This window comes from Pseudoliparis swirei, chromosome 8, assembly GCF_029220125.1.
Source record: "Pseudoliparis swirei isolate HS2019 ecotype Mariana Trench chromosome 8, NWPU_hadal_v1, whole genome shotgun sequence".
In the NCBI taxonomy this organism is placed as follows: domain Eukaryota; kingdom Metazoa; phylum Chordata; class Actinopteri; order Perciformes; family Liparidae; genus Pseudoliparis; species Pseudoliparis swirei.
The window spans coordinates 24,317,635-24,339,882 of NC_079395.1; the positions used below are offsets into that span (position 1 = coordinate 24,317,635).

Here is a 22,248-nt window from a genome sequence, read left to right on the forward strand (position 1 = left end):
GTTGAAGTACATCTGGAACACAAAGAAAGCCTCTCTGAGACGTGAGAGCCGTGTTGAAGTACATCTGGAACACAGCGGGGAGTCGGGATCTTCTCCATGTGAACACAGAGACTCTGACCTGTGGGAGGCGGTGGTCAGTGCCCATCTGTGATTGGATCTATGTACACATCTTACCATCGGTAAATGACCAACAACAGATAGACTCTACACAAGAGAGGGGACTTACTGAGATGTAGACAGCAGCAAAGGCCGCCAGAGTTGCATGCTGGGAGGGGAACGACTTCCTATGGAGAACAAAAGAAAGACAAAATTATCATTTACAGACAGCTGAGGACAATAATGAATATTCATCTGCAGCAGGGAGGTGACTTTCACAGAAACTTGTGTGTGTGTGTGTGTGTGTGTGAATGTGTGTGAGTGAGTGTGTGTGTATGTGTGTGTGTATGTGGGTGAGTGTGTGTATGTGTGTGTGTATGGGTGTGTGAATGTGTGTGAGTGTGTGTATGTGTGTGTGTGTGTGGGTGAGTGTGGGTGAGTGTGGGTGAGTGTGTGTGAGTGTGGGTGAGTGTGTGTGTGTGTATGGGTGTGTGTGTGTGTGTGTGTGGGTGGTGTGTGTGTGTGTGAGTGAGTGTTTGGTGTGTGTATGTGGTGTGTGTGTGTGAGTGAGTGTATGTGGGTGAGTGAGTGTGTGTATGTATGTGTGTATGTGTGGGTGAGTGTGTGTGTGTATGGGTGTGTGAGTGTGTGTATGTATGTGTGTGGGTGAGTGTGTGTGTATGTGTGTGTGTGTGTGAGTGTGTGTGTGTGTGTGGGTGAGTGTGTGTGTGTGTGTGTGTGTGTGTGTGTGTGGGTGAGTGTGTGTGTGTGTGGGTGAGTGTGTGTGTGGGTGTGTGTGTGTGTGAGTGTGTGTGTGAGTGTGTGTGTGTGTGGGTGAGTGTGTGTATGTGTGTGTGGGTGAGTGTGTGTATGTGGGTGAGTGTGTGTATGTGGGTGAGTGTGTATGTGTGTGTGGGTGAGTGTGTGTATGTGGGTGAGTGTGTGTGTGTATGTGTGTGGGTGAGTGTATGTGTGTGTGTGTGGGTGAGTGTGTGTGTGTGTGGGTGAGTGTGTGTGTGTGGGTGAGTGTGTGTGTGGGTGAGTGTATGTGTGTGTGTGTGTGTATGTGTGTGTGTGAGTGTGTGTGTGTGTGTGTGTATGTGTGTGGGTGAGTGTGTGTGTGTGTGTGTGGGTGAGTGTGTGTGTGTATGTGTGTGGGTGAGTGTGTGTATGTGTGTGTGTGTGTGGGTGAGTGTGTGTGTGTGTGTGTGTGTGGGTGTGTGTGGTGAGTGTATGTGTGTTTGTGTGGGTGAGTGTGTATGTGTGTGTGAGTGTGTGTAGGTGTGTGTATGTGGGTGAGTGTGTGTGTATGTGTGTGAGTGAGTGCGTGTGAGTGAGTGTGTGTGTATGTGTGTGTGTATGTGGGTGAGTGTGTGTGTGGGTGAGTGTGGGTGAGTGTGTGTATGTGTGTGTGTGTGTATGTGGGTGAGTGTGTGTGTGTATGTGTGTGGGTGAGTGTATGTGTGTGTGGGTGAGTGTGTGTGTATGTGTGTGTGGGTGAGTGTGTGTGTGTGTGTGTGTGTATGTGTGTGTGTTGTTTGAGAGTGCATGAAGGTGGAGGACAGCTCTACACGGGGGCCGGCCTCCAGGCGTCAGGACGTGTTCTGGGGAACCGGGTTCAGGAGCTTCAGCTTCAGAGCGATGTCCTCCGGGGAGTCGGCGAAGGGTCTCGGGTCTGAGATCATCATCTCAACTCTCCTGCTATTGAGCAGCCAATAGGTGAAGCCTTGTCCTACTACTAGCCCATAGTTTCTCTGTGTGAATACTGATCAGTAACCATGACAACAGAGAGAACGAGTGTAGGACAAGATGAGAGCCTGTTCCTGTGAGTCAGCCTGAGGGAGGACCCACGTCCTCTCACTGCAGTCAAAGCCTCACCTCCCAGCGTTGATGAGCCCGACATCTTGTCCGGAGCAGATGTCCTCCAGAATAAAAGCTTCATCACAGGTGGACATGTTGATGTGGGTCAAGTTGGGTTTGCACACGTCCAGCCAATAGGGTGTGTGTTGACCGGTGGACAGCTGGAGGATGTCCGTTATCAGGGCCGTCACACAAAGCCCGAAGATATGGACGCCTGTGGAAAGCAACGGCAGACACAGGGCTAGTAGAACTGTTGTTGTTGTTGTTGTTGTTTGTGAACACACATGATCAGCTGTGTGTCTCCCACCTATGAAGCGTACGGCCCGGCGGATGTAGGAGTTGAAGTTACAGCCGGCAGCGTTGATGTTGGCCTCCGTCTGCGAGGCCGAGGACCTCCGGGACAGATAGCAGTACAGGATGGCCTCCCCGATGAGGATCTGAGGAGAGAGGTCGACCACGACTCACCACGGCACCACGGGACAGTCCTTACAGGGGCGGAGCCTACAGTGGGGGGGCTGTACTTACAGTGGGGGCTGTACTAACAGTGGGTGAGGTACTTACAGTGGGGGTACTTACAGTGGGGGCTGTACTAACAGTGGGGCTGTACTAACAGTGGGAGGTACTTACAGTGGGGCTGTACTTACAGTGGGGGTACCCACAGTGGGGGAGGTACTTACAGTGGGTGGTGTACTTACAGTGGGGGGTACTTACAGTGGGGCTGTACTTACTGTGGGTGAGGTACTTACCGTGGGGCTGTACTTACAGTGGGGGCACTTACAGTGGGGCTACTTACAGTGGGTGAGGTACTTACAGTGGGGCTGTACTTACAGTGGGGGGTACTTACAGTGGGGCTGTACTTACAGTGGGGGCACTTACAGTGGGGCTGTACTTACAGTGGGTGGGTACTTACAGTGGGGCTGTACTTACAGTGGGTGAGGTACTTACAGTGGTGGGGGGTACTTACAGTGGGGGCTGTACTTACAGTGGGGGGGGGTACTTACAGTGGGTGAGGTACTTACAGTGGGTGAGGTACTTACAGTGGGTGCTGTACTTACAGTGGGTGAGGTACTTACAGTGGGGCTGTGCTTACAGTGGGTGAGGCACTTACAGTGGGGGCTGTACTTACAGTGGGGGGGGGTACTTACAGTGGGGGCTGTACTTACAGTGGGTGAGGTACTTACAGTGGGTGAGGTACTTACAGTGGGGGCTGTACTTACAGTGGGTGAGGTACTTACAGTGGGGGTACTTACAGTGGGGGCTGTACTTACAGTGGGTGAGGTACTTACAGTGGGGGCTGTACTTACAGTGGGGGGGGTACTTACAGTGGGGGCTGTACTTACAGTGGGTGAGGTACTTACAGTGGGGGCTGTACTTACAGTGGGGGGGTACTTACAGTGGGGCCTGTACTTACAGTGGGTGAGGTACTTACAGTGGGGGGTACTTACAGTGGGGGCTGTACTTACAGTGGGTGAGGTACTTACAGTGGGGGTGGGGTACTTACAGTGGGTGAGGTACTTACAGTGGGGGCTGTACTTACAGTCGGTGAGGTACTTACAGTGGGGGCTGTACTTACAGTGGGGGGGGGGGGGTACTTACAGTTGCAGTAGGAGCGGCGAAGGCCAAGCTAAGGAGCAGAGGCAGTGTGCAGACTTCCTGTCTGGGCAGGATGTAGGGAAGAGACAGACTGCGGTCATTGCAACTGTACCCAGAATGCACCGGCTGGAATATATCCGTCAGTTCCAGGAAGTAAAGACTGACGACTGAGGAGGCCAGGATCGGGAGCTGCCGGAAAGAAACAACAACACAAGATAGTCAAAAACGTCGTCAGGTTTTATTCATACGTCACTGTTAGCGTGCTCTGCGTGAACGTTATGATCCAACGCTGTAGACGTACATTTGATTGGTTGCTGATCCGTCAGACTAGTGGCCATTAGAGGAACTGTCCCCGGGAGCACGTCAGTATTTGACAAGTGATACGAACTGATGGTGAGCTGGTGCGCCCTGACGCAGCGCAGACATACCCGCACTTTACATTGATCAGGGAGGGACTGCACCGTGTGAGCCGTGACGCGCAGACGGGGCAGGAAGCACCAGGTGCTGAAGAGCATAACCCGATGGCTGGTCACATGGGATATGATAAAACACTGGACCGAACAATTACACCATTTTATTGGCCGGGCATCGGGCGGATGTGCGCCGCTGGTGTGCGTCCAGCCCGGAGTGTCAGTTGGTAAACCCTCCGGCCATTCCGAGGGCACCTTTGCGCCCTCTGCCATTAATGGAGGTTCGAGTGAGTCGCTATGGACGTCATCGGGCCATTTCACCGGAGTGCACGCGGATATCGCTTTGTGTTAGTCCTCGTGGATTATGCAACACGGTATCCGGAGTCGGTGCCGTTGAGCAACATTTCTGCAAAGAGTGTCTCGCAGGCGCCGGTTCAGGTCATCTCCCGAGTCGGAATCCCGAAAGAGATTCTGAGTGACCAGGGCACCCAGTTCATGTCAAGAACACTGAGAGAACTTTACGGGTTTCTGGGCATCAAGTCTATTGGGACCAGTGTGTACCACCCACAGACCGACGGGCTGGTGGAGCATCTGAAGAAGACTTTGAAGTCCATGATCCATAAATGTATTACTGACGATGATTTTATTTTATGATGAGGCCAGCATTTGATCGTAACCTGTATATTTATTGCTCTTTATGATTTTTCTGTGATAACCGTTTTCTCCATTCGTGAAGGCTTGTAATATCTGAAACTTAGCCTGAGCTAAGACTGACACATTTACCCCTGGGTTGATTGATGTGTACGGTCCCTGTTCAAATACATAAATAAATGAAATGTAATTGGGATAAATGTTGTTTGTTTGCAGAACTAGTAGTAGTAGTAGTAGTAGTAGTTCCCCAGGCCTCCACGGGATTTTCTCCCTTTGAACTGTTGTTCGGCAGGACTCCGGGGGGGGGTGCTCGACCCCATTAAAGAAAACTGGGCGGATGGGCCGAGCGCCAGTAAAAACGAGATCCAACAGGTCCTGGACCAGCGAGCAAAGCTCCTTACACTGGGTCAGCTGTCAAGGGAGAATTTGCTCCAGGCCCAGGAGCGTCAGCAGCGGCTGTACAACAGAGGGGCCAGGCTGAGACAATTCACACCGGGAGAGAAGGTACTTGTGTTGCTTCCTTCTTCCAGCTCTAAACTCCTCGCCAAGTGGCAAGGGCCCTGTGTGGTCACACGACTATGAGGTGGTGCGTTCTGATAGGGGCGGAGCAACACAGATTTACCACCTCAACCTCCTAAAAGCATGGAGGGAGGCGGAGTCTGTTTCTCTGGTGTCCTCGGTACCTGAGAGAGAGGAGCTGGGGCCTGAGGTCCCAAAATCCACCAATCCGGCCTCGCTCCTTTGTGAGGACCGTCTCTCCGGGACCCAGGAAACAGACATTGCCCAGTTGCAAAAGCAGTTTGCTGATGTGTTCTCTCTCCGTCCAGGACGCACAAACCTCATAGAGCACGAGATTGAGACTCCTCCGGGCGTGACGGTGCGGTCACGACCCTACAGGTTACCTGAACACAAGAGAAAGGTGGTTCAGCGGGAATTGGCTGCAATGCTGGAGATGGGGGTAATAGAAGAGTCCCACAGTGCCTGGTGTAGTCCCATTGTTCTTGTGGTCAAGAAGGATGGGTCTATTCGGTTCTGCGTGGAACGCAGGGTGAATGACGTGTCACGGTTCGATGCTTACCCAATGCCCCGGGTCGACGAGCTCCTGGACCGACTGGGCACTGCGCGTTTCTTTACGACACTGGATTTAACCACGGGCTACTGGCAGATTCCTCTGTCGCCAGAGTCCAAGGAAAAAACGGCCTTCTCCACTCCGTTTGGGTTATACCAATTCACCACGCTTCCCTTTGGGTTGTTCGGGCCCCGGCCACCTTACAACGCCTCTTGGACCGGGTGCTGCGACCACTCGCGGCATATGCTGCCGCCTACCTGTATGATGTGATCATACACAGCACCACCTGGGCGGAGCATGTGCAGCGGGTCAGCGGTGCTGGAGTCCCTGAGGCAGGCGGGGCTTACGGCCAACCCGGGGAAGTGTGCAGTTGGACGGAGGGAGGTACGGTATCTGGGGTACCACTTGGGCGCCAGGCAGGTGCGCCCTCAGGTGGACAAGACCGCCGCCATCGCAGCCAGCCCGCGGCCCAAGACTAAAAAAGAGGTGAGGCAGTTTTTGGGGCTGGCGGGCTATTACAGGCGGTTCATCCCGAACTTTGCAGTGCTGACCAGCCCCTTGACTGACCTGACCCGGAAAGGGGCCTCAGATCCGGTCCAGTGGACGGAGCGGTGCCAGTTGGTGTTTGAGGAGGTAAAGCAAGCTCTCTGTGGGGAACCACTCCTTCACACACCTAACTTCTCTCTCCCTTTTACTCTGCAGACTGATGCGTCGAACAGAGGGCTGGGGGCCGTTTTGTCCAAGCAGGTAGGGGGGTTGACCGCCCCATCTGGTCTCATGACATCTATTGTTCATCTGGTCACATGACATCTATTGTTCATCTGGTCACATGACATCTATTGTTCATCTAGTCACATGACATCTATTGTTCATCTGGTCACATGACATCTATTGTTCATCTGGTCACATGACATATATTGTTCACCTGGTCACATGACATCTATTGTTCTTCTGGTCTCATGACATCTATTGTTCATCTGGTCACATGACATCTATTGTTCATCAGGTCACATGACATCTATTGTTCATCTGGTCTCATGACATCTATTGTTCATCTGGTCACATGACATCTATTGTTCATCTGGTCACATGACATCTATTGTTCATCTGGTCACATGACATCTATTGTTCATCTGGTCACATGACATCTAGTGTTCATGTGGTCACATGACATATATTGTTCATCTGGTCACATGACATCTATTGTTCATCTGGTCACATGACATCTAGTGTTCATGTGGTCACATGACATATATTGTTCATCTGGTCACATGACATCTATTGTTCATCTGGTCACATGACATCTAGTGTTCATGTGGTCACATGACATCTAGTGTTCATGTGGTCACATGACATATATTGTTCATCTGGTCACATGACATCTATTGTTCATCTGGTCACATGACATCTAGTGTTCATGTGGTCACATGACATATATTGTTCATCTGGTCACATGACATCTATTGTTCATCTGGTCACATGACATCTATTGTTCACCTGGTCACATGACATCTATTGTTCATCTGGTCACATGACATCTATTGATCATCTAGTCACATGACATCTATTGTTCATCTGGTCACATGACATCTATTGTTCATCTAGTCACATGACATCTATTGTTCATCTAGTCACATGACATCTATTGTTCATCTAGTCACATGACATCTATTGTTCATCTAGTCACATGACTTCTATTGTTCATCTGGTCACATGACATCTATTGTTCATCTAGTCACATGACTTCTATTGTTCATCTGGTCACATGACATCTATTGTTCATCTGGTCACATGACATCTATTGTTCATCTAGTCACATGACTTCTATTGTTCATCTGGTCACATGACATCTATTGTTCATCTAGTCACATGACTTCTATTGTTCATCTGGTCACATGACATCTATTGTTCATCTGGTCACATGACATATATTGTTCACCTGGTCACATGACATCTATTGTTCACCTGGTCACATGACATCTATTGTTCATCTGGTCACATGACATCTATTGTTCATCTAGTCACATGACATCTATTGTTCATCTGGTCACATGACATCTATTGTTCATCTGGTCACATGACATCTATTGTTCCTCTGGTCACATGACATCTATTGTTCATCTGGTCACATGACATCTAGTGTTCATCTAGTCACATGACATCTATTGTTCATCAGGTCACATGACATCTATTGTTCATCTGGTCACATGACATCTAGTGTTCATCTAGTCACATGACATCTAGTGTTCATCTAGTCACATGACATCTATTGTTCATCTGGTCACATGACATCTAGTGTTCATCTGGTCACATGACATCTAGTGTTCATCTAGTCACATGACATCTATTGTTCATCTGGTCACATGACATCTAGTGTTCATCTGGTCACATAACATATATTGTTCATCTGGTCACATGACATCTATTGTTCATCTGGTCACATGACATCTATTGTTCATCTGGTCACATAACATATATTGTTCATCTGGTCACATGACATCTATTGATCATCTGGTCACATGACATATATTGTTCATCTGGTCACATGACATCTAGTGTTCATCTGGTCACATAACATATATTGTTCATCTGGTCACATGACATCTATTGATCATCTGGTCACATGACATCTAGTGTTCATCTAGTCACATGACATCTAGTGTTCATCTAGTCACATGACATCTATTGTTCACCTGGTCACATGACATCTATTGTTCATCTGGTCACATGACATCTAGTGTTCATCTGGTCACATAACATATATTGTTCATCTGGTCACATGACATCTATTGATCATCTGGTCACATGACATATATTTCTCTGTCCATCCGGGGAGAGTGATCCTCCTCTGTTCTCTCCTGAAGTCTTCTTCTCTTGTTTTACCCTGAAAGGTTTTTTCTATTTCTTGGGAGTTGTTCCTGATCTGATGGGAGGTCAAAGGTCAGGATGTCTGTGTACAGATTGCAAAGCCCTCTGAGGGGAGTTTGTAATTTGTGATTGTGGACGATACAAAATGAACTTAATTGACCAAAATGTACTACTTTCTTAGAAAATATCTCAAAATATCTAATTAATACATATCAAAATTGTATGCGTGCTGTGCATTCATGGCGAGGGAACACTGAGTGGCAAATGTTGACATCATGTTGGCTGGAGGTTTATTTTAGTTATCAGTAATTATTGTGTGGAACAAGCACGCCCACACCAAATGTCATGGCAATCCATTCAATAGTTGCCAGATATTTCACTCCAAAGCACAAAGGAGACACCATGAAAGTCATATCCATCCTCCTGGGAACATACATGTACAAACTTTGATTGCAATCCATCCAGTAGTTGAGATATTTCCACCTGGACCAAAGTCATGGACCCAACAGGCATGGAGCCAAAAGACATGGAGCCAACAGACATGGACCCAACAGCTATGGACCCAACAGCTATGGACCCAACAGACATGGACCTAACAGACATGGAGCCAACAGACATGGAGCCAACAGACATGGACCCAACAGACATGGAGCCAACAGACATGGACCCAACAGACATGGACCCAACAGACATGGAGCCAACAGACATGGACCCAACAGACATAGAGCCAACAGACATGGACCCAACAGACATGGACCCAACAGACATGGACCCAACAGACATGGAGCCAACAGACATGGACCCAACAGACATGGAGCCAACAGACATGGACCCAACAGCTATGGACCCAACAGCTATGGACCCAACAGACATGGACCTAACAGACATGGAGCCAACAGACATGGAGCCAACAGACATGGACCCAACAGACATGGAGCCAACAGACATGGACCCAACAGACATAGAGCCAACAGACATGGACCCAACAGACATGGACCCAACAGACATGGAGCCAACAGACATGGAGCCAACATACATGGACCCAACAGACATGGAGCCAACAGACATGGACCCAACAGACATGGACCCAACAGACATGGACCCAACAGACATGGACCCAACAGACATAGAGCCAACAGACATGGAGCCAACAGACATGGACCCAACAGACATGGAGCCAACATACATGGACCCAACAGACATGGAGCCAACAGACATGGACCCAACAGACATGGACCGAGCAGACATGGACCCAACAGACATGGAGCCAACAGACATGGAGCCAACAGGCATGGACCCAACAGACATGGACCCAACAGGCATGGAGCCAACAGACATGGACCCAACAGACATGGACCCAACAGACATGGAGCCAACAGACATGGACCCAACAGACATGGACCCAGCAGACATGGACCCAACAGACATGGAGCCAACAGACATGGAGCCAACAGGCATGGACCCAACAGACATGGACCCAACAGACATGGAGCCAACAGACATGGACCCAACAGACATGGACCCAGCAGACATGGACCCAACAGACATGGAGCCAACAGACATGGAGCCAACAGGCATGGACCCAACAGACATGGACCCAACAGGCATGGAGCCAACAGACATGGACCCAACAGACATGGAGCCAACAGACATGGACCCAACAGACATGGACCCAACATACATGGACCCAACAGACATGGACCCATTCCTAGAGCTATGAGCCATGTAAGATACATCTTTAAAAGCAAATTATTCAGCAACGGTGTTTCCACATCCAGTTTAGCACATCAATCGGCAATAACCTAAAGTGAGCATTAGATATTCTTTGTGCAACTGAGTGTATTTTTTAGGGACTGCAGTCAAGTTTATCTTCCGACTCTTGCTGATTACATATTCTGGTCGAAAAACTAACTCAAGTGATCATTAAAAAATGTTGTATATATATATATATTAGGGCTGTCAGCGTTAACGCGTTAATCTATGCGATTAATTTGGCCGCGTTAACGCACTAAAATATTTTTACGCAATTAACGCAACTTTGTTTACTTCCGGTGTTCGTTGAAGTTTTTACACTCAAACCGAGTGTCAAGCCGCGGCAGTACGGTTTAACACTGTTTCCGTTTTTAAAACAATTATTTCTCCGCGAAAATAAGGAGCATGAATCAGTTTAAACTCGTGGATGAATCAGTGGGGTTTCCTCCTGCTCCTCCTTCCTCCCGTCTCCCCCTCTGATACACAGAGGAACGGAGGGGCGACGTGTCGGGGGACGCGGCGCGGAAAGAACTCGTCACACGAAACCTTCAACGTGATTGGTCAATCCGTTTGTCTGTCAACATTTTGGGGAAAAAACAACCAATGAACACTCAGTAAATCACAAGGACCTCCCACCTCACAGGTGAAACTCATTAGCAGCCTGTCAGTCAGAGAGCAGAGAATACGGCACGAGGACAACTGAGCCTCATATATAGAGCTGAGATTGTTCTGGAATGTTTGATGTAGAACACGTGGGTATGTGTCACATGCAAACGCCTTTAAAAGGTGAATTTACATGTTTTGTAGAATGGAGAACATGCCCCCAGCCTCCAGAGGGTGAACGTGACATATGTGAATGTCAGTCAGTTACCAAGGCCACTGGTTCTGCTGTTCATGGTAAAGATGACAGGACCAATGGGGTCTCAATATACTTCTTTTTTTTTACTAATCTGGATGTTTCACTGAAGAAACAATTTATCATCCACAATAGGCTATTAAATACCTCGCTGGCACTTTATAGGTAGGAGCCTCTTTGAAAACACAGCTCTGTGGGAAGTTTATTCTTTAAAAAGAAGAAGGAAAAAACTTTTAAGCGCAATTAATGAATTTCAAAATGTGCGATTAATTAGTAAATTTTTTTAAATCGATTGACAGCCCTAATATATATATATAATTATGTGTTGTGTTTATGTAAAGAAAATGTCAGAAGATGTAAGATGACCCAACAAGGACTGTGCTTGAAGCATATTGAGGCCTTCTGTGATTTGCTTTTTAGGAAGAATCAAAAGGAAAGTAAACATGTTCGGCTGTGAGTCATGGTTAAACGTTGTGTAATATTAATACCCTAACCCCAAACCTGGAGAAGTTATACATTTTTTAAATTGTTATGTTTCTACCTAAGAGCTTAAGTTAGCAGAGCACACATGAACTAGCGTTAGCAGCTGTTTGTTACTCTAGCTAGTGAAGCTATACTGAATACAAATGACCTATCCATCTTTACAATAACCGTGTTGTTCCTATATGTCATTGTCTCAATCAGTTTGACATCCTGGATACATCCTTCTACACCAGTGGTCACCAACCTTTTTGAGCCCAAGATCCCTGACCTCCGCCTTCATGACCGGCAAGATCTACCTATTGAGGCGTTGAGAGAAAACGACGGTCCAGACTGGACTTACGACTTTTTATTTGGCCTAATTGTCATTTTGGTCCAGCGTTCAAATTGATGTGACCAGGAACACAGAATTTAAGTGTAACATAACAAGTAAGATATTTGTTAACCGCACACAATATGAACAAGAAAAAACACATTTGCAATGAGCAGCTGGATGAACTAGTACTACCAATATAAATGTTGTATTTATTTACATTTCGTTGCCTCTGTACCTGTACTCTAGCAATGACAATAAATTGAATCCAATCCAATTACAGCACGACACTGACAACATGATCAGTCAGTGCAACTCATGTAAGTTCAGCTCTCATCATAATGCCATCATGTCATGTGACTCCAGTCAGTGTGATGGCTGTGACTGAACTCTGTCTGTGAGCTTGTAGTTAGTTCATAATCACAGACAGCCAGTCTGAGGCAGTCTGTCAGCTGTCTGTCAGTCATCCAGCTCCTGGTCTTTGATTTGGTGATTTTCTCAACTCCGAGTTTTTCGGGGCAAAATTGGTATTCATGAAAGTTTTCTCATCTGGGATTGGTTCTGAAATCTGAACTCAGACCGTTGGTGAATACGTTCACATCAGCTCTACAGACATCCTCAGATTTAAATTATTTTCATAATAATAAATATGAGAATCACCATTTGTGACTCCTGCATCTGTCCCTTTTCAAATAATAGAATAAATGCAATTGCAATCACTTTCAAGTACGCCAGATTGCTCTATCAGACAAGAAAAAAAAGCTCAATGTTGAGCTTTTGTTTTGAAGGACAACAGCAGAAAAGCCGAACTCACGGAGGTAAGACCTGGCAAGTCGCCAAGAATCTCGGCTGTCGCGCATGCGCAGGCGTAACCTGTTAATGCCGTAACGTAAACATGTACACGAAGGTACAGGCATTTCAACATTTATTTATTGATGACTTAGTTATATGTCGGTGTACTTTGAGCTTGTGTAATATGTGAAGTTATCAATAAAGGTCTTTCTGCATTTCCCCCTGCGCCTCACCTGTTGTGGTACGTCCCCCTCTTTCGGGGCGCACAGCTGACGGCTGTGTAAGCAAACCCGTTTTCAGGCGTTCATGAATCAGGCGGAGATCTTTTCTGACCTCAATCTTCCAGTCAGAAAGAAAACATTTCAGAAGACACCTCAGAAAATGTTCGAAAACAAAGAACAATGTGTTTCTGAATTTATTTTCATTTTATTTTGGAGATCGACAGGGAACGTCTCCGAGATCGACCGGTCGATCGCGATCGACGGGTTGGCGACCACTGCTCTACACAGTGTCGACCCTTCCATCTGCTTTTCTATCAAGTCTCTTGTTCAGGGACACTGGTTGGGGACAGTGTGGCTCCAAGCTAAGTCTGACAGCTTAGTGAAGGGTCAATTATGATATGAATTATTGTGTTATGGCAAACAGAGTGAGCTTTTACCTTTGATAACCAAATTCAAATGAGTTCATCCTTACCAACAATCCCTTCAGGCGTTCCTGTGATATTGTGCTATTATAGGGAGGGACGGATGTCCAGTAAACATAAAGCCTCCAGCCATGACTGTCACTGGCACAATTATAAACCTTCAGGATGTAAATGTCTACGATATCATGCATATTTGATCAAGTGAGTACAATCGTGGTGGTTTTTGAGACCCCTAGCCCTCTCCAGCCACTGCGCACACAGAAAACCGGCTGCAGTCAGGATGCTGTTCTCCTCTAGCACACAGATGTAAAAATACACCCCATTCAGAGGGCCATGTTGCCTAGCAGCCAGTTGGTGGGTAGGATGGTGTGACAGTGTGTGAGATAGAAAATGTAGGCGAAACAGAGCAGCTCTGGCAGGGAGAGAAAAGAGACACACACAAGAATGATGATAGATTCATACCATTCAGCCCCATCACCAAACACTCACATATGATGCACGGCCGTGTCATATGGCCAGACTTCATAACATTATTAATTCTGCAAAAAGAGGCCAAGATGACCCTAACGTTGATCACTCGCTCAGTTTCCAGTTAAGATGGCAACATTTAAATCTACGAAGCTGCGTGCCAACAGAGTCATTCAGCCACGATTCAGTTCACTTCCTCTACAGGATTGCCTCTAGCTTGGAGGGATGGAAACTTGGCTTGTAAACCGGGCCGCGGCGGGCAGGGAACAGTCCATCCGGCGCAGAGCACAGCCTCCATGTCGAGGGTTAACCCTACTCCACACCTTCATGTCCAGCTCTGGATGTCGCTGACGTCTGCCCAACAAGACAAGCTATCCACTTGCTTTGCACACATGTCGCCTGGGAACACGACATAACCATACATGTCTGTTCCCTTCAGAGGAAGCCAACCTGCCCACTGCTTTGCCCACTGGCCAAGTGAAGAATGTCTTTCCTGCTTGCTGCTACAGTTTATGCATATTCTTGAATACATACAATGTCATTTAGATATTGGAAGTGACAGTGAAGGTGCTTCCAAACAGAGAGGCGATGCGGCTGCACCTGTCACCCAGTGACCTCAGTGTGTGTTTAATATCTTATACGATAACCAAACATTTACACAGTGGTGTATAGTAACGAAGTAGAAATACTTCGTTACTTTACTTAAGTCGTTTTTTTGGGTATCTGTACTTTATTTTACTACTTATATTTCTGTTTACTTTTACTTCACTACATTTTGCAATGAAAACTTGTACTTTGACTCCGATACATTTCCCCTGAAACAGTATCGTTACTCGTTACTACGGAAAAAAATAACCATGAGACGAACATCGGGGACTGTTGTGGAACACACCGCAGCGCACCTGAACGCAGCACATCGGGGACTGTTGTGGAACACACCGCAGCGCACCTGAACGCAGCACGAGCACCAGGTTGGGGGTCAGTGGTCCTTGCCGCGTGTTTTCTCGTCCCAGTGATGCCCAGGATGCGAGCGAGCGGCTACAGAGACGACTCATTTCATGTGGAGCAGCAATGGAAGCTCCTCGAACAACCACGGGGACCAAGATCAACGTCCGTGGCCGTATTTGGGCGAACTCTTTTCTTTTGTCGGAGTGAAAGTTTCTTCCTACCGGATGAAATGCCTCTTATGCCGACCGAAAGCTACGGAGATACTGGCCTTCAACAACTCACCAACCTCAGGAAACACATTGAGGTAAATTAAGAGTAATCCCATGAGCCGCAACGTTAATGTTTAGTCATCATAAACCTGTTAAGATATCTAGCAGTGTTGTCCTCAGGATTGTAGTAAGTTATATCTTTGGCAGGAGAGGGGGAGACAGGTGTCTGATTGTCCTACGCATGTTGTACGTTAGGCTAACGTTCGCTAGCTATCGTCAATTAAATGAGACAATTAGCGTTTGTGCAGCAGACGGATCTCTAGCGAGTTAATGAGCTGAAGAAGTGTTGACAGTTGTGAGAATTTGTTGATTTGAGTCGTCTTAGCTATAATATAATGCTAATCATTACAGCATTATTATTATTATTAGTATTAATATTATAAGAGTGACGGTCCAGTAATGGCGACGATATTGATTTGGGACTGTTGTTGTGTTTAACTACAGAGATACAAGTACATATTCACAAATCAACTCTGGATGCACGGACAGTGCATTAAACTAAATGTATAAACCTCAAATTAAAACAAACTATTTTGTACAACACTTTAGGTTGGGGTCATGACATGTTAGGAAGTGTTATTAATTCTATCATGTCTGTAATACTCTCACTTTATTTCAGGAATGGACTAATCAAGCAGCACATGGAAGAACCCTCCCTGCAGCTAGGTGATGCCACCAGGTCCAGTTCATCTGATGAAGAGGACTTCTTCTTCATCATCTCAAGGCATGACAGCAGCAAACAGCTGGATGGAGACGTGGATCACGTTGACTTGATGAAATGCTTCCCAACTGTGTGCTGCTGCCTGTGAAGCTAGACACACTCTACCTGCACCAGGGCCTGTGAAGCTAGACACACTCTACCTGCACCATCAGGGTCTGTGAAGCTAGACACACTCTACCTGCATCAGGGCCTGTGAAGCTAGACACACTCTACCTGCACCAGGGCCTGTGAAGCTAGACACACTCTACCTGCATCAGGGCCTGTGAAGCTAGACACACTCTACCTGCATCAGGGCCTGTGAAGCTAGACACACTCTACCTGCATCAGGGCCTGTGAAGCTAGACACACTCTACCTGCACCATCAGGGTCTGTGAAGCTAGACACACTCTACCTGCACCACCAGGGCCTGTGAAGCTAGACACACTCTACCTGCACCAGGGCCTGTGAAGCTAGACACACTCTACCTGCATCAGGGCCTGTGAAGCTAGACACACTCTACCTGCACCAGGGCCTGTGAAGCTAGACACACTCTACCTGCACCAGGGCCTGTGAAGCTAGACACACTCTACCTGCACCAGGGCCTGTAAAGCTAGACACACTCTACCTGCATCAGGGCCTGTGAAGCTAGACACACTCTACCTGCATCAGGGCCTGTGAAGCTAGACACACTCTACCTGCACCAGGGCCTGTAAAGCTAGACACACTCTACCTGCATCAGGGTCTGTGAAGCTAGACACACTCTACCTGCATCAGGGCCTGTGAAGCTAGACACACTCTACCTGCACCAGGGCCTGTGAAGCTAGACACACTCTACCTGCACCAGGGCCTGTGAAGCTAGACACACTCTACCTGCATCAGGGCCTGTGAAGCTAGACACACTCTACCTGCATCAGGGCCTGTGAAGCTAGACACACTCTACCTGCATCAGGGCCTGTGAAGCTAGACACACTCTACCTGCATCAGGGCCTGTGAAGCTAGACACACTCTACCTGCATCAGGGCCTGTGAAGCTAGACACACTCTACCTGCATCAGGGCCTGTGAAGCTAGACACACTCTACCTGCACCAGGGCCTGTGAAGCTAGACACACTCTACCTGCACCAGGGCCTGTGAAGCTAGACACACTCTACCTGCACCAGGGCCTGTGAAGCTAGACACACTCTACCTGCATCAGGGCCTGTGAAGCTAGACACACTCTACCTGCATCAGGGCCTGTGAAGCTAGACACACTCTACCTGCACCATCAGGGCCTGTGAAGCTAGACACACTCTACCTGCACCAGGGCCTGTGAAGCTAGACACACTCTACCTGCATCAGGGCCTGTGAAGCTAGACACACTCTACCTGCATCAGGGTCTGTGAAGCTAGACACACTCTACCTGCATCAGGGCCTGTGAAGCTAGACACACTCTACCTGCACCATCAGGGCCTGTGAAGCTAGACACACTCTACCTGCACCATCAGGGCCTGTGAAGCTAGACACACTCTACCTGCATCAGGGCCTGTGAAGCTAGAAACACTCTACCTGCACCATCAGGGCCTGTGAAGCTAGACACACTCTATCTGCACCATCAGGGCCTGTGAAGCTAGACACACTCTACCTGTATCAGGGCCTGTGAAGCTAGACACACTCTACCTGCACCATCAGGGACTGTGAAGCTAGACACACTCTACCTGCACCAGGGCCTGTGAAGCTAGACACACTCTACCTGCATCAGGGCCTGTGAAGCTAGACACACTCTACCTGCACCATCAGGGTCTGTGAAGCTAGACACACTCTACCTGCACCAGGGCCTGTGAAGCTAGACACACTCTACCTGCATCAGGGTCTGTGAAGCTAGACACACTCTACCTGCACCATCATGGCCTGTGAAGCTAGACACACTCTACCTGCACCATCAGGGCCTGTGAAGCTAGACACACTCTACCTGTATCAGGGCCTGTGAAGCTAGACACACTCTACCTGCACCATCAGGGACTGTGAAGCTAGACACACTCTACCTGCATCAGGGTCTGTGAAGCTAGACACACTCTACCTGCACCATCAGGGCCTGTGAAGCTAGACACACTCTACCTGCATCAGGGCCTGTGAAGCTAGACACACTCTACCTGCATCAGGGCCTGTGAAGCTAGACACACTCTACCTGCACCACCAGGGCCTGTGAAGCTAGACACACTCTACCTGCACCACCAGGGCCTGTGAAGCTAGACACACTCTACCTGCACCAGGGCCTGTGAAGCTAGACACACTCTACCTGCACCAGGGCCTGTGAAGCTAGACACACTCTACCTGCATCAGGGCCTGTGAAGCTAGACACACTCTACCTGCACCACCAGGGCCTGTGAAGCTAGACACACTCTACCTGCACCAGGGCCTGTGAAGCTAGACACACTCTACCTGCACCAGGGCCTGTGAAGCTAGACACACTCTACCTGCACCATCAGGGCCTGTGAAGCTAGACACACTCTACCTGCACCATCAGGGCCTGTGAAGCTAGACACACTCTACCTGCATCAGGGCCTGTGAAGCTAGACACACTCTACCTGCACCAGGGCCTGTGAAGCTAGACACACTCTACCTGCACCACCAGGGCCTGTGAAGCTAGACACACTCTACCTGCACCATCAGGGCCTGTGAAGCTAGACACACTCTACCTGCATCAGGGCCTGTGAAGTGAACCTCTACCTGCCATCCAGAGCCTGTAGGAACACACTCTACCTGCATCAGGGCCTGTGAAGCTAGACACACTCTACCTGCACCACCAGGGCCTGTGAAGCTAGACACACTCTACCTGCACCAGGGCCTGTGAAGCTAGACACACTCTACCTGCATCAGGGACTGTGAAGCTAGACACACTCTACCTGCATCAGGGCCTGTGAAGCTAGACACACTCTACCTGCACCACCAGGGCCTGTGAAGCTAGACACACTCTACCTGCACCATCAGGGCCTGTGAAGCTAGACACACTCTACCTGCACCAGGGCCTGTGAAGCTAGACACACTCTACCTGCATCAGGGCCTGTGAAGCTAGACACACTCTACCTGCATCAGGGCCTGTGAAGCTAGACACACTCTACCTGCACCACCAGGGCCTGTGAAGCTAGACACACTCTACCTGCACCATCAGGGCCTGTGAAGCTAGACACACTCTACCTGCACCAGGGCCTGTGAAGCTAGACACACTCTACCTGCATCAGGGCCTGTGAAGCTAGACACACTCTACCTGCATCAGGGCCTGTGAAGCTAGACACACTCTACCTGCATCAGGGCCTGTGAAGCTAGACACACTCTACCTGTACCAGGGCCTGTGAAGCTAGACACACTCTACCTGCACCATCATGGCCTGTGAAGCTAGACACACTCTACCTGCACCATCAGGGTCTGTGAAGCTAGACACACTCTACCTGCACCACCAGGGCCTGTGAAGCTAGACACACTCTACCTGCACCATCAGGGCCTGTGAAGCTAGACACACTCTACCTGCATCAGGGTCTGTGAAGCTAGACACACTCTACCTGCACCATCAGGGCCTGTGAAGCTAGACACACTCTACCTGCATCATCAGGGCCTGTGAAGCTAGACACACTCTACCTGCACCAGGGCCTGTGAAGCTAGACACACTCTACCTGCACCAGGGCCTGTGAAGCTAGACACACTCTACCTGCACCAGGGCCTGTGAAGCTAGACACACTCTACCTGCACCAGGGCCTGTGAAGCTAGACACACTCTACCTGCATCAGGGCCTGTGAAGCTAGACACACTCTACCTGCATCAGGGCCTGTGAAGCTAGACACACTCTACCTGCATCAGGGCCTGTGAAGCTAGACACACTCTACCTGCACCAGGGCCTGTGAAGCTAGACACACTCTACCTGCATCAGGGCCTGTGAAGCTAGACACACTCTACCTGCATCAGGGCCTGTGAAGCTAGACACACTCTACCTGCATCAGGGCCTGTGAAGCTAGACACACTCTACCTGCATCAGGGCCTGTGAAGCTAGACACACTCTACCTGCACCATCAGGGCCTGTGAAGCTAGACACACTCTACCTGCACCAGGGTCTGTGAAGCTAGACACACTCTACCTGCACCAGGGCCTGTGAAGCTAGACACACTCTACCTGCATCAGGACCTGTGAAGCTAGACACACTCTACCTGCATCAGGGCCTGTGAAGCTAGACACACTCTACCTTCACCATCAGGGACTGTGAAGCTAGACACACTCTACCTTCACCATCAGGGCCTGTGAAGCTAGACACACTCTACCTGCACCAGGGCCTGTGAAGCTAGACACACTCTACCTGCATCAGGGCCTGTGAAGCTAGACACACTCTACCTGCATCAGGGCCTGTGAAGCTAGACACACTCTACCTGCACCATCAGGGCCTGTGAAGCTAGACACACTCTACCTGCACCAGGGTCTGTGAAGCTAGACACACTCTACCTGCACCAGGGCCTGTGAAGCTAGACACACTCTACCTGCATCAGGGCCTGTGAAGCTAGACACACTCTACCTGCACCATCAGGGCCTGTGAAGCTAGACACACTCTACCTGCACCAGGGCCTGTGAAGCTAGACACACTCTACCTGCATCAGGGTCTGTGAAGCTAGACACACTCTACCTGCACCAGGGCCTGTGAAGCTAGACACACTCTACCTGCATCAGGACCTGTGAAGCTAGACACACTCTACCTTCACCATCAGGGCCTGTGAAGCTAGACACACTCTACCTGCATCAGGGTCTGTGAAGCTAGACACACTCTACCTGCACCAGGGCCTGTGAAGCTAGACACACTCTACCTGCATCAGGGCCTGTGAAGCTAGACACACTCTACCTTCACCATCAGGGACTGTGAAGCTAGACACACTCTACCTTCACCATCAGGGCCTGTGAAGCTAGACACACTCTACCTGCATCAGGGTCTGTGAAGCTAGACACACTCTACCTGCACCAGGGTCTGTGAAGCTAGACACACTCTACCTGCATCAGGACCTGTGAAGCTAGACACACTCTACCTGCATCAGGGCCTGTGAAGCTAGACACACTCTACCTGCATCAGGGCCTGTGAAGCTAGACACACTCTACCTGCATCAGGGCCTGTGAAGCTAGACACACTCTACCTGCACCAGGGCCTGTGAAGCTAGACACACTCTACCTGCACCAGGTGAACGGCTCTTCAGCATCGCAGGACTCGTCTTCAGCCCAAGAGTGACACTGAAATCTGTCCATTTTGAAAATCAACTTCTTTTGAAGATGAACAATACATTTTTCACTTTAAAGTGATGATTTTGGTTGTTTCTTTTGGTTCTGCTTTTTTCTGTGTTAATCGTGTTTTTATATTTTAGTAATTTCATAGTATTCATATATTGCTAAGTTCATCCTAGCTCATACTCCTTGTTCATGGCGGCCTAAACAAATAAACTTCATAATTCTCAAAATTCTGACTCTTTGTTTTTTTTATTAACAGCATTTACTTTTACTTTCAATACTTAAGTACATTTAATATCAGAAAATTACTTTTGATACTTAAGTACAAAAAATATCAGATACTTTAATACTTTTACTCAAGTAGTATTCTCATAGGTGACTTTTACTTTTACTTGAGTAATTTTCCAGTCAAGTATCTTTACTTTTACTCAAGTATGACTTTTGGGTACTTTATACACCACTGCATTTACATCGTGAAGACATAGTTGTGACATCAGGTGGGTGTTCTGTAGTTAGCACAGTGACCATGGCTACTCACATTATTCTACTGCCGCTGCTGTTCATGGTTTCTGCTAAACAGTTGTTCGGCCTTGTGTCCAAGTGTCTTGTTTTTAGCTCAGTCCACTGAAGTGAGCGCGGGCCGAAGTTGTGGCTAACTTCAGGGCTCACCCCTTAACTCTAAGGGCTTTCAGGGATTGGGTTGGGTGATAAACAACTCATAAACAACTATTTTTGCTTGAGTCTTGAGCATGTTTAGCATTTAATGAAATGCAAAAGAAGCAAATAGCCTAAACTGCTATGACGTTGTAATGATCGCATGGTACCATCCTGTAAAGGTTTAACCTTTGTGATTTATATTCCTTTGCGCATCTAAAATGCCGTACCCGTGTTATTATCAGTGGCCTGAAGCGTGAGCTCGGGTTTAATTAGGATCATGTGTTGTTGTATATTTTAACTATTACTATTATAATCAGCGTCAAATTCTGGGGGAAAAAAATACCCCCAGAAGTTCCTCTGATAATTATGAGCATGTGTTAGTACTAGAGTATGTGTTAGTACTAGAGCATGTGTTAGTACTAGAGTATGTGTTAGTACTAGAGCATGTGTTAGTACTAGAGCATGTGTTAGTACTAGAGTATGTGTTAGTACTAGAGCATGTGTTAGTACTAGAGTATGTGTTAGTACTAGAGCATGTGTTAGTACTAGAGTATGTGTTAGTACTAGAGCATGTGTTAGTACTAGAGTATGTGTT

At 48.2% G+C, this 22,248-nt stretch overlaps 1 protein-coding gene across 1 annotated transcript in view; it reads right to left on the minus strand.

The window, feature by feature from the left end:
- The window catches only part of LOC130198103 (phospholipid phosphatase-related protein type 4-like), a 51,087-nt gene that overhangs the window by 23,985 nt on the left and 4,854 nt on the right, over positions 1-22,248 (minus strand). Inside the window, exons 2-5 of the mRNA XM_056421190.1 lie at positions 3,553-3,738; positions 2,264-2,393; positions 1,975-2,170; positions 227-284 (exon numbers count right to left, since the gene is read on the minus strand). Of these exons, the coding sequence (XP_056277165.1) occupies positions 227-284; positions 1,975-2,170; positions 2,264-2,393; positions 3,553-3,738 (570 nt within the window). The remainder of the gene's footprint in view (positions 1-226; positions 285-1,974; positions 2,171-2,263; positions 2,394-3,552; positions 3,739-22,248) is intronic.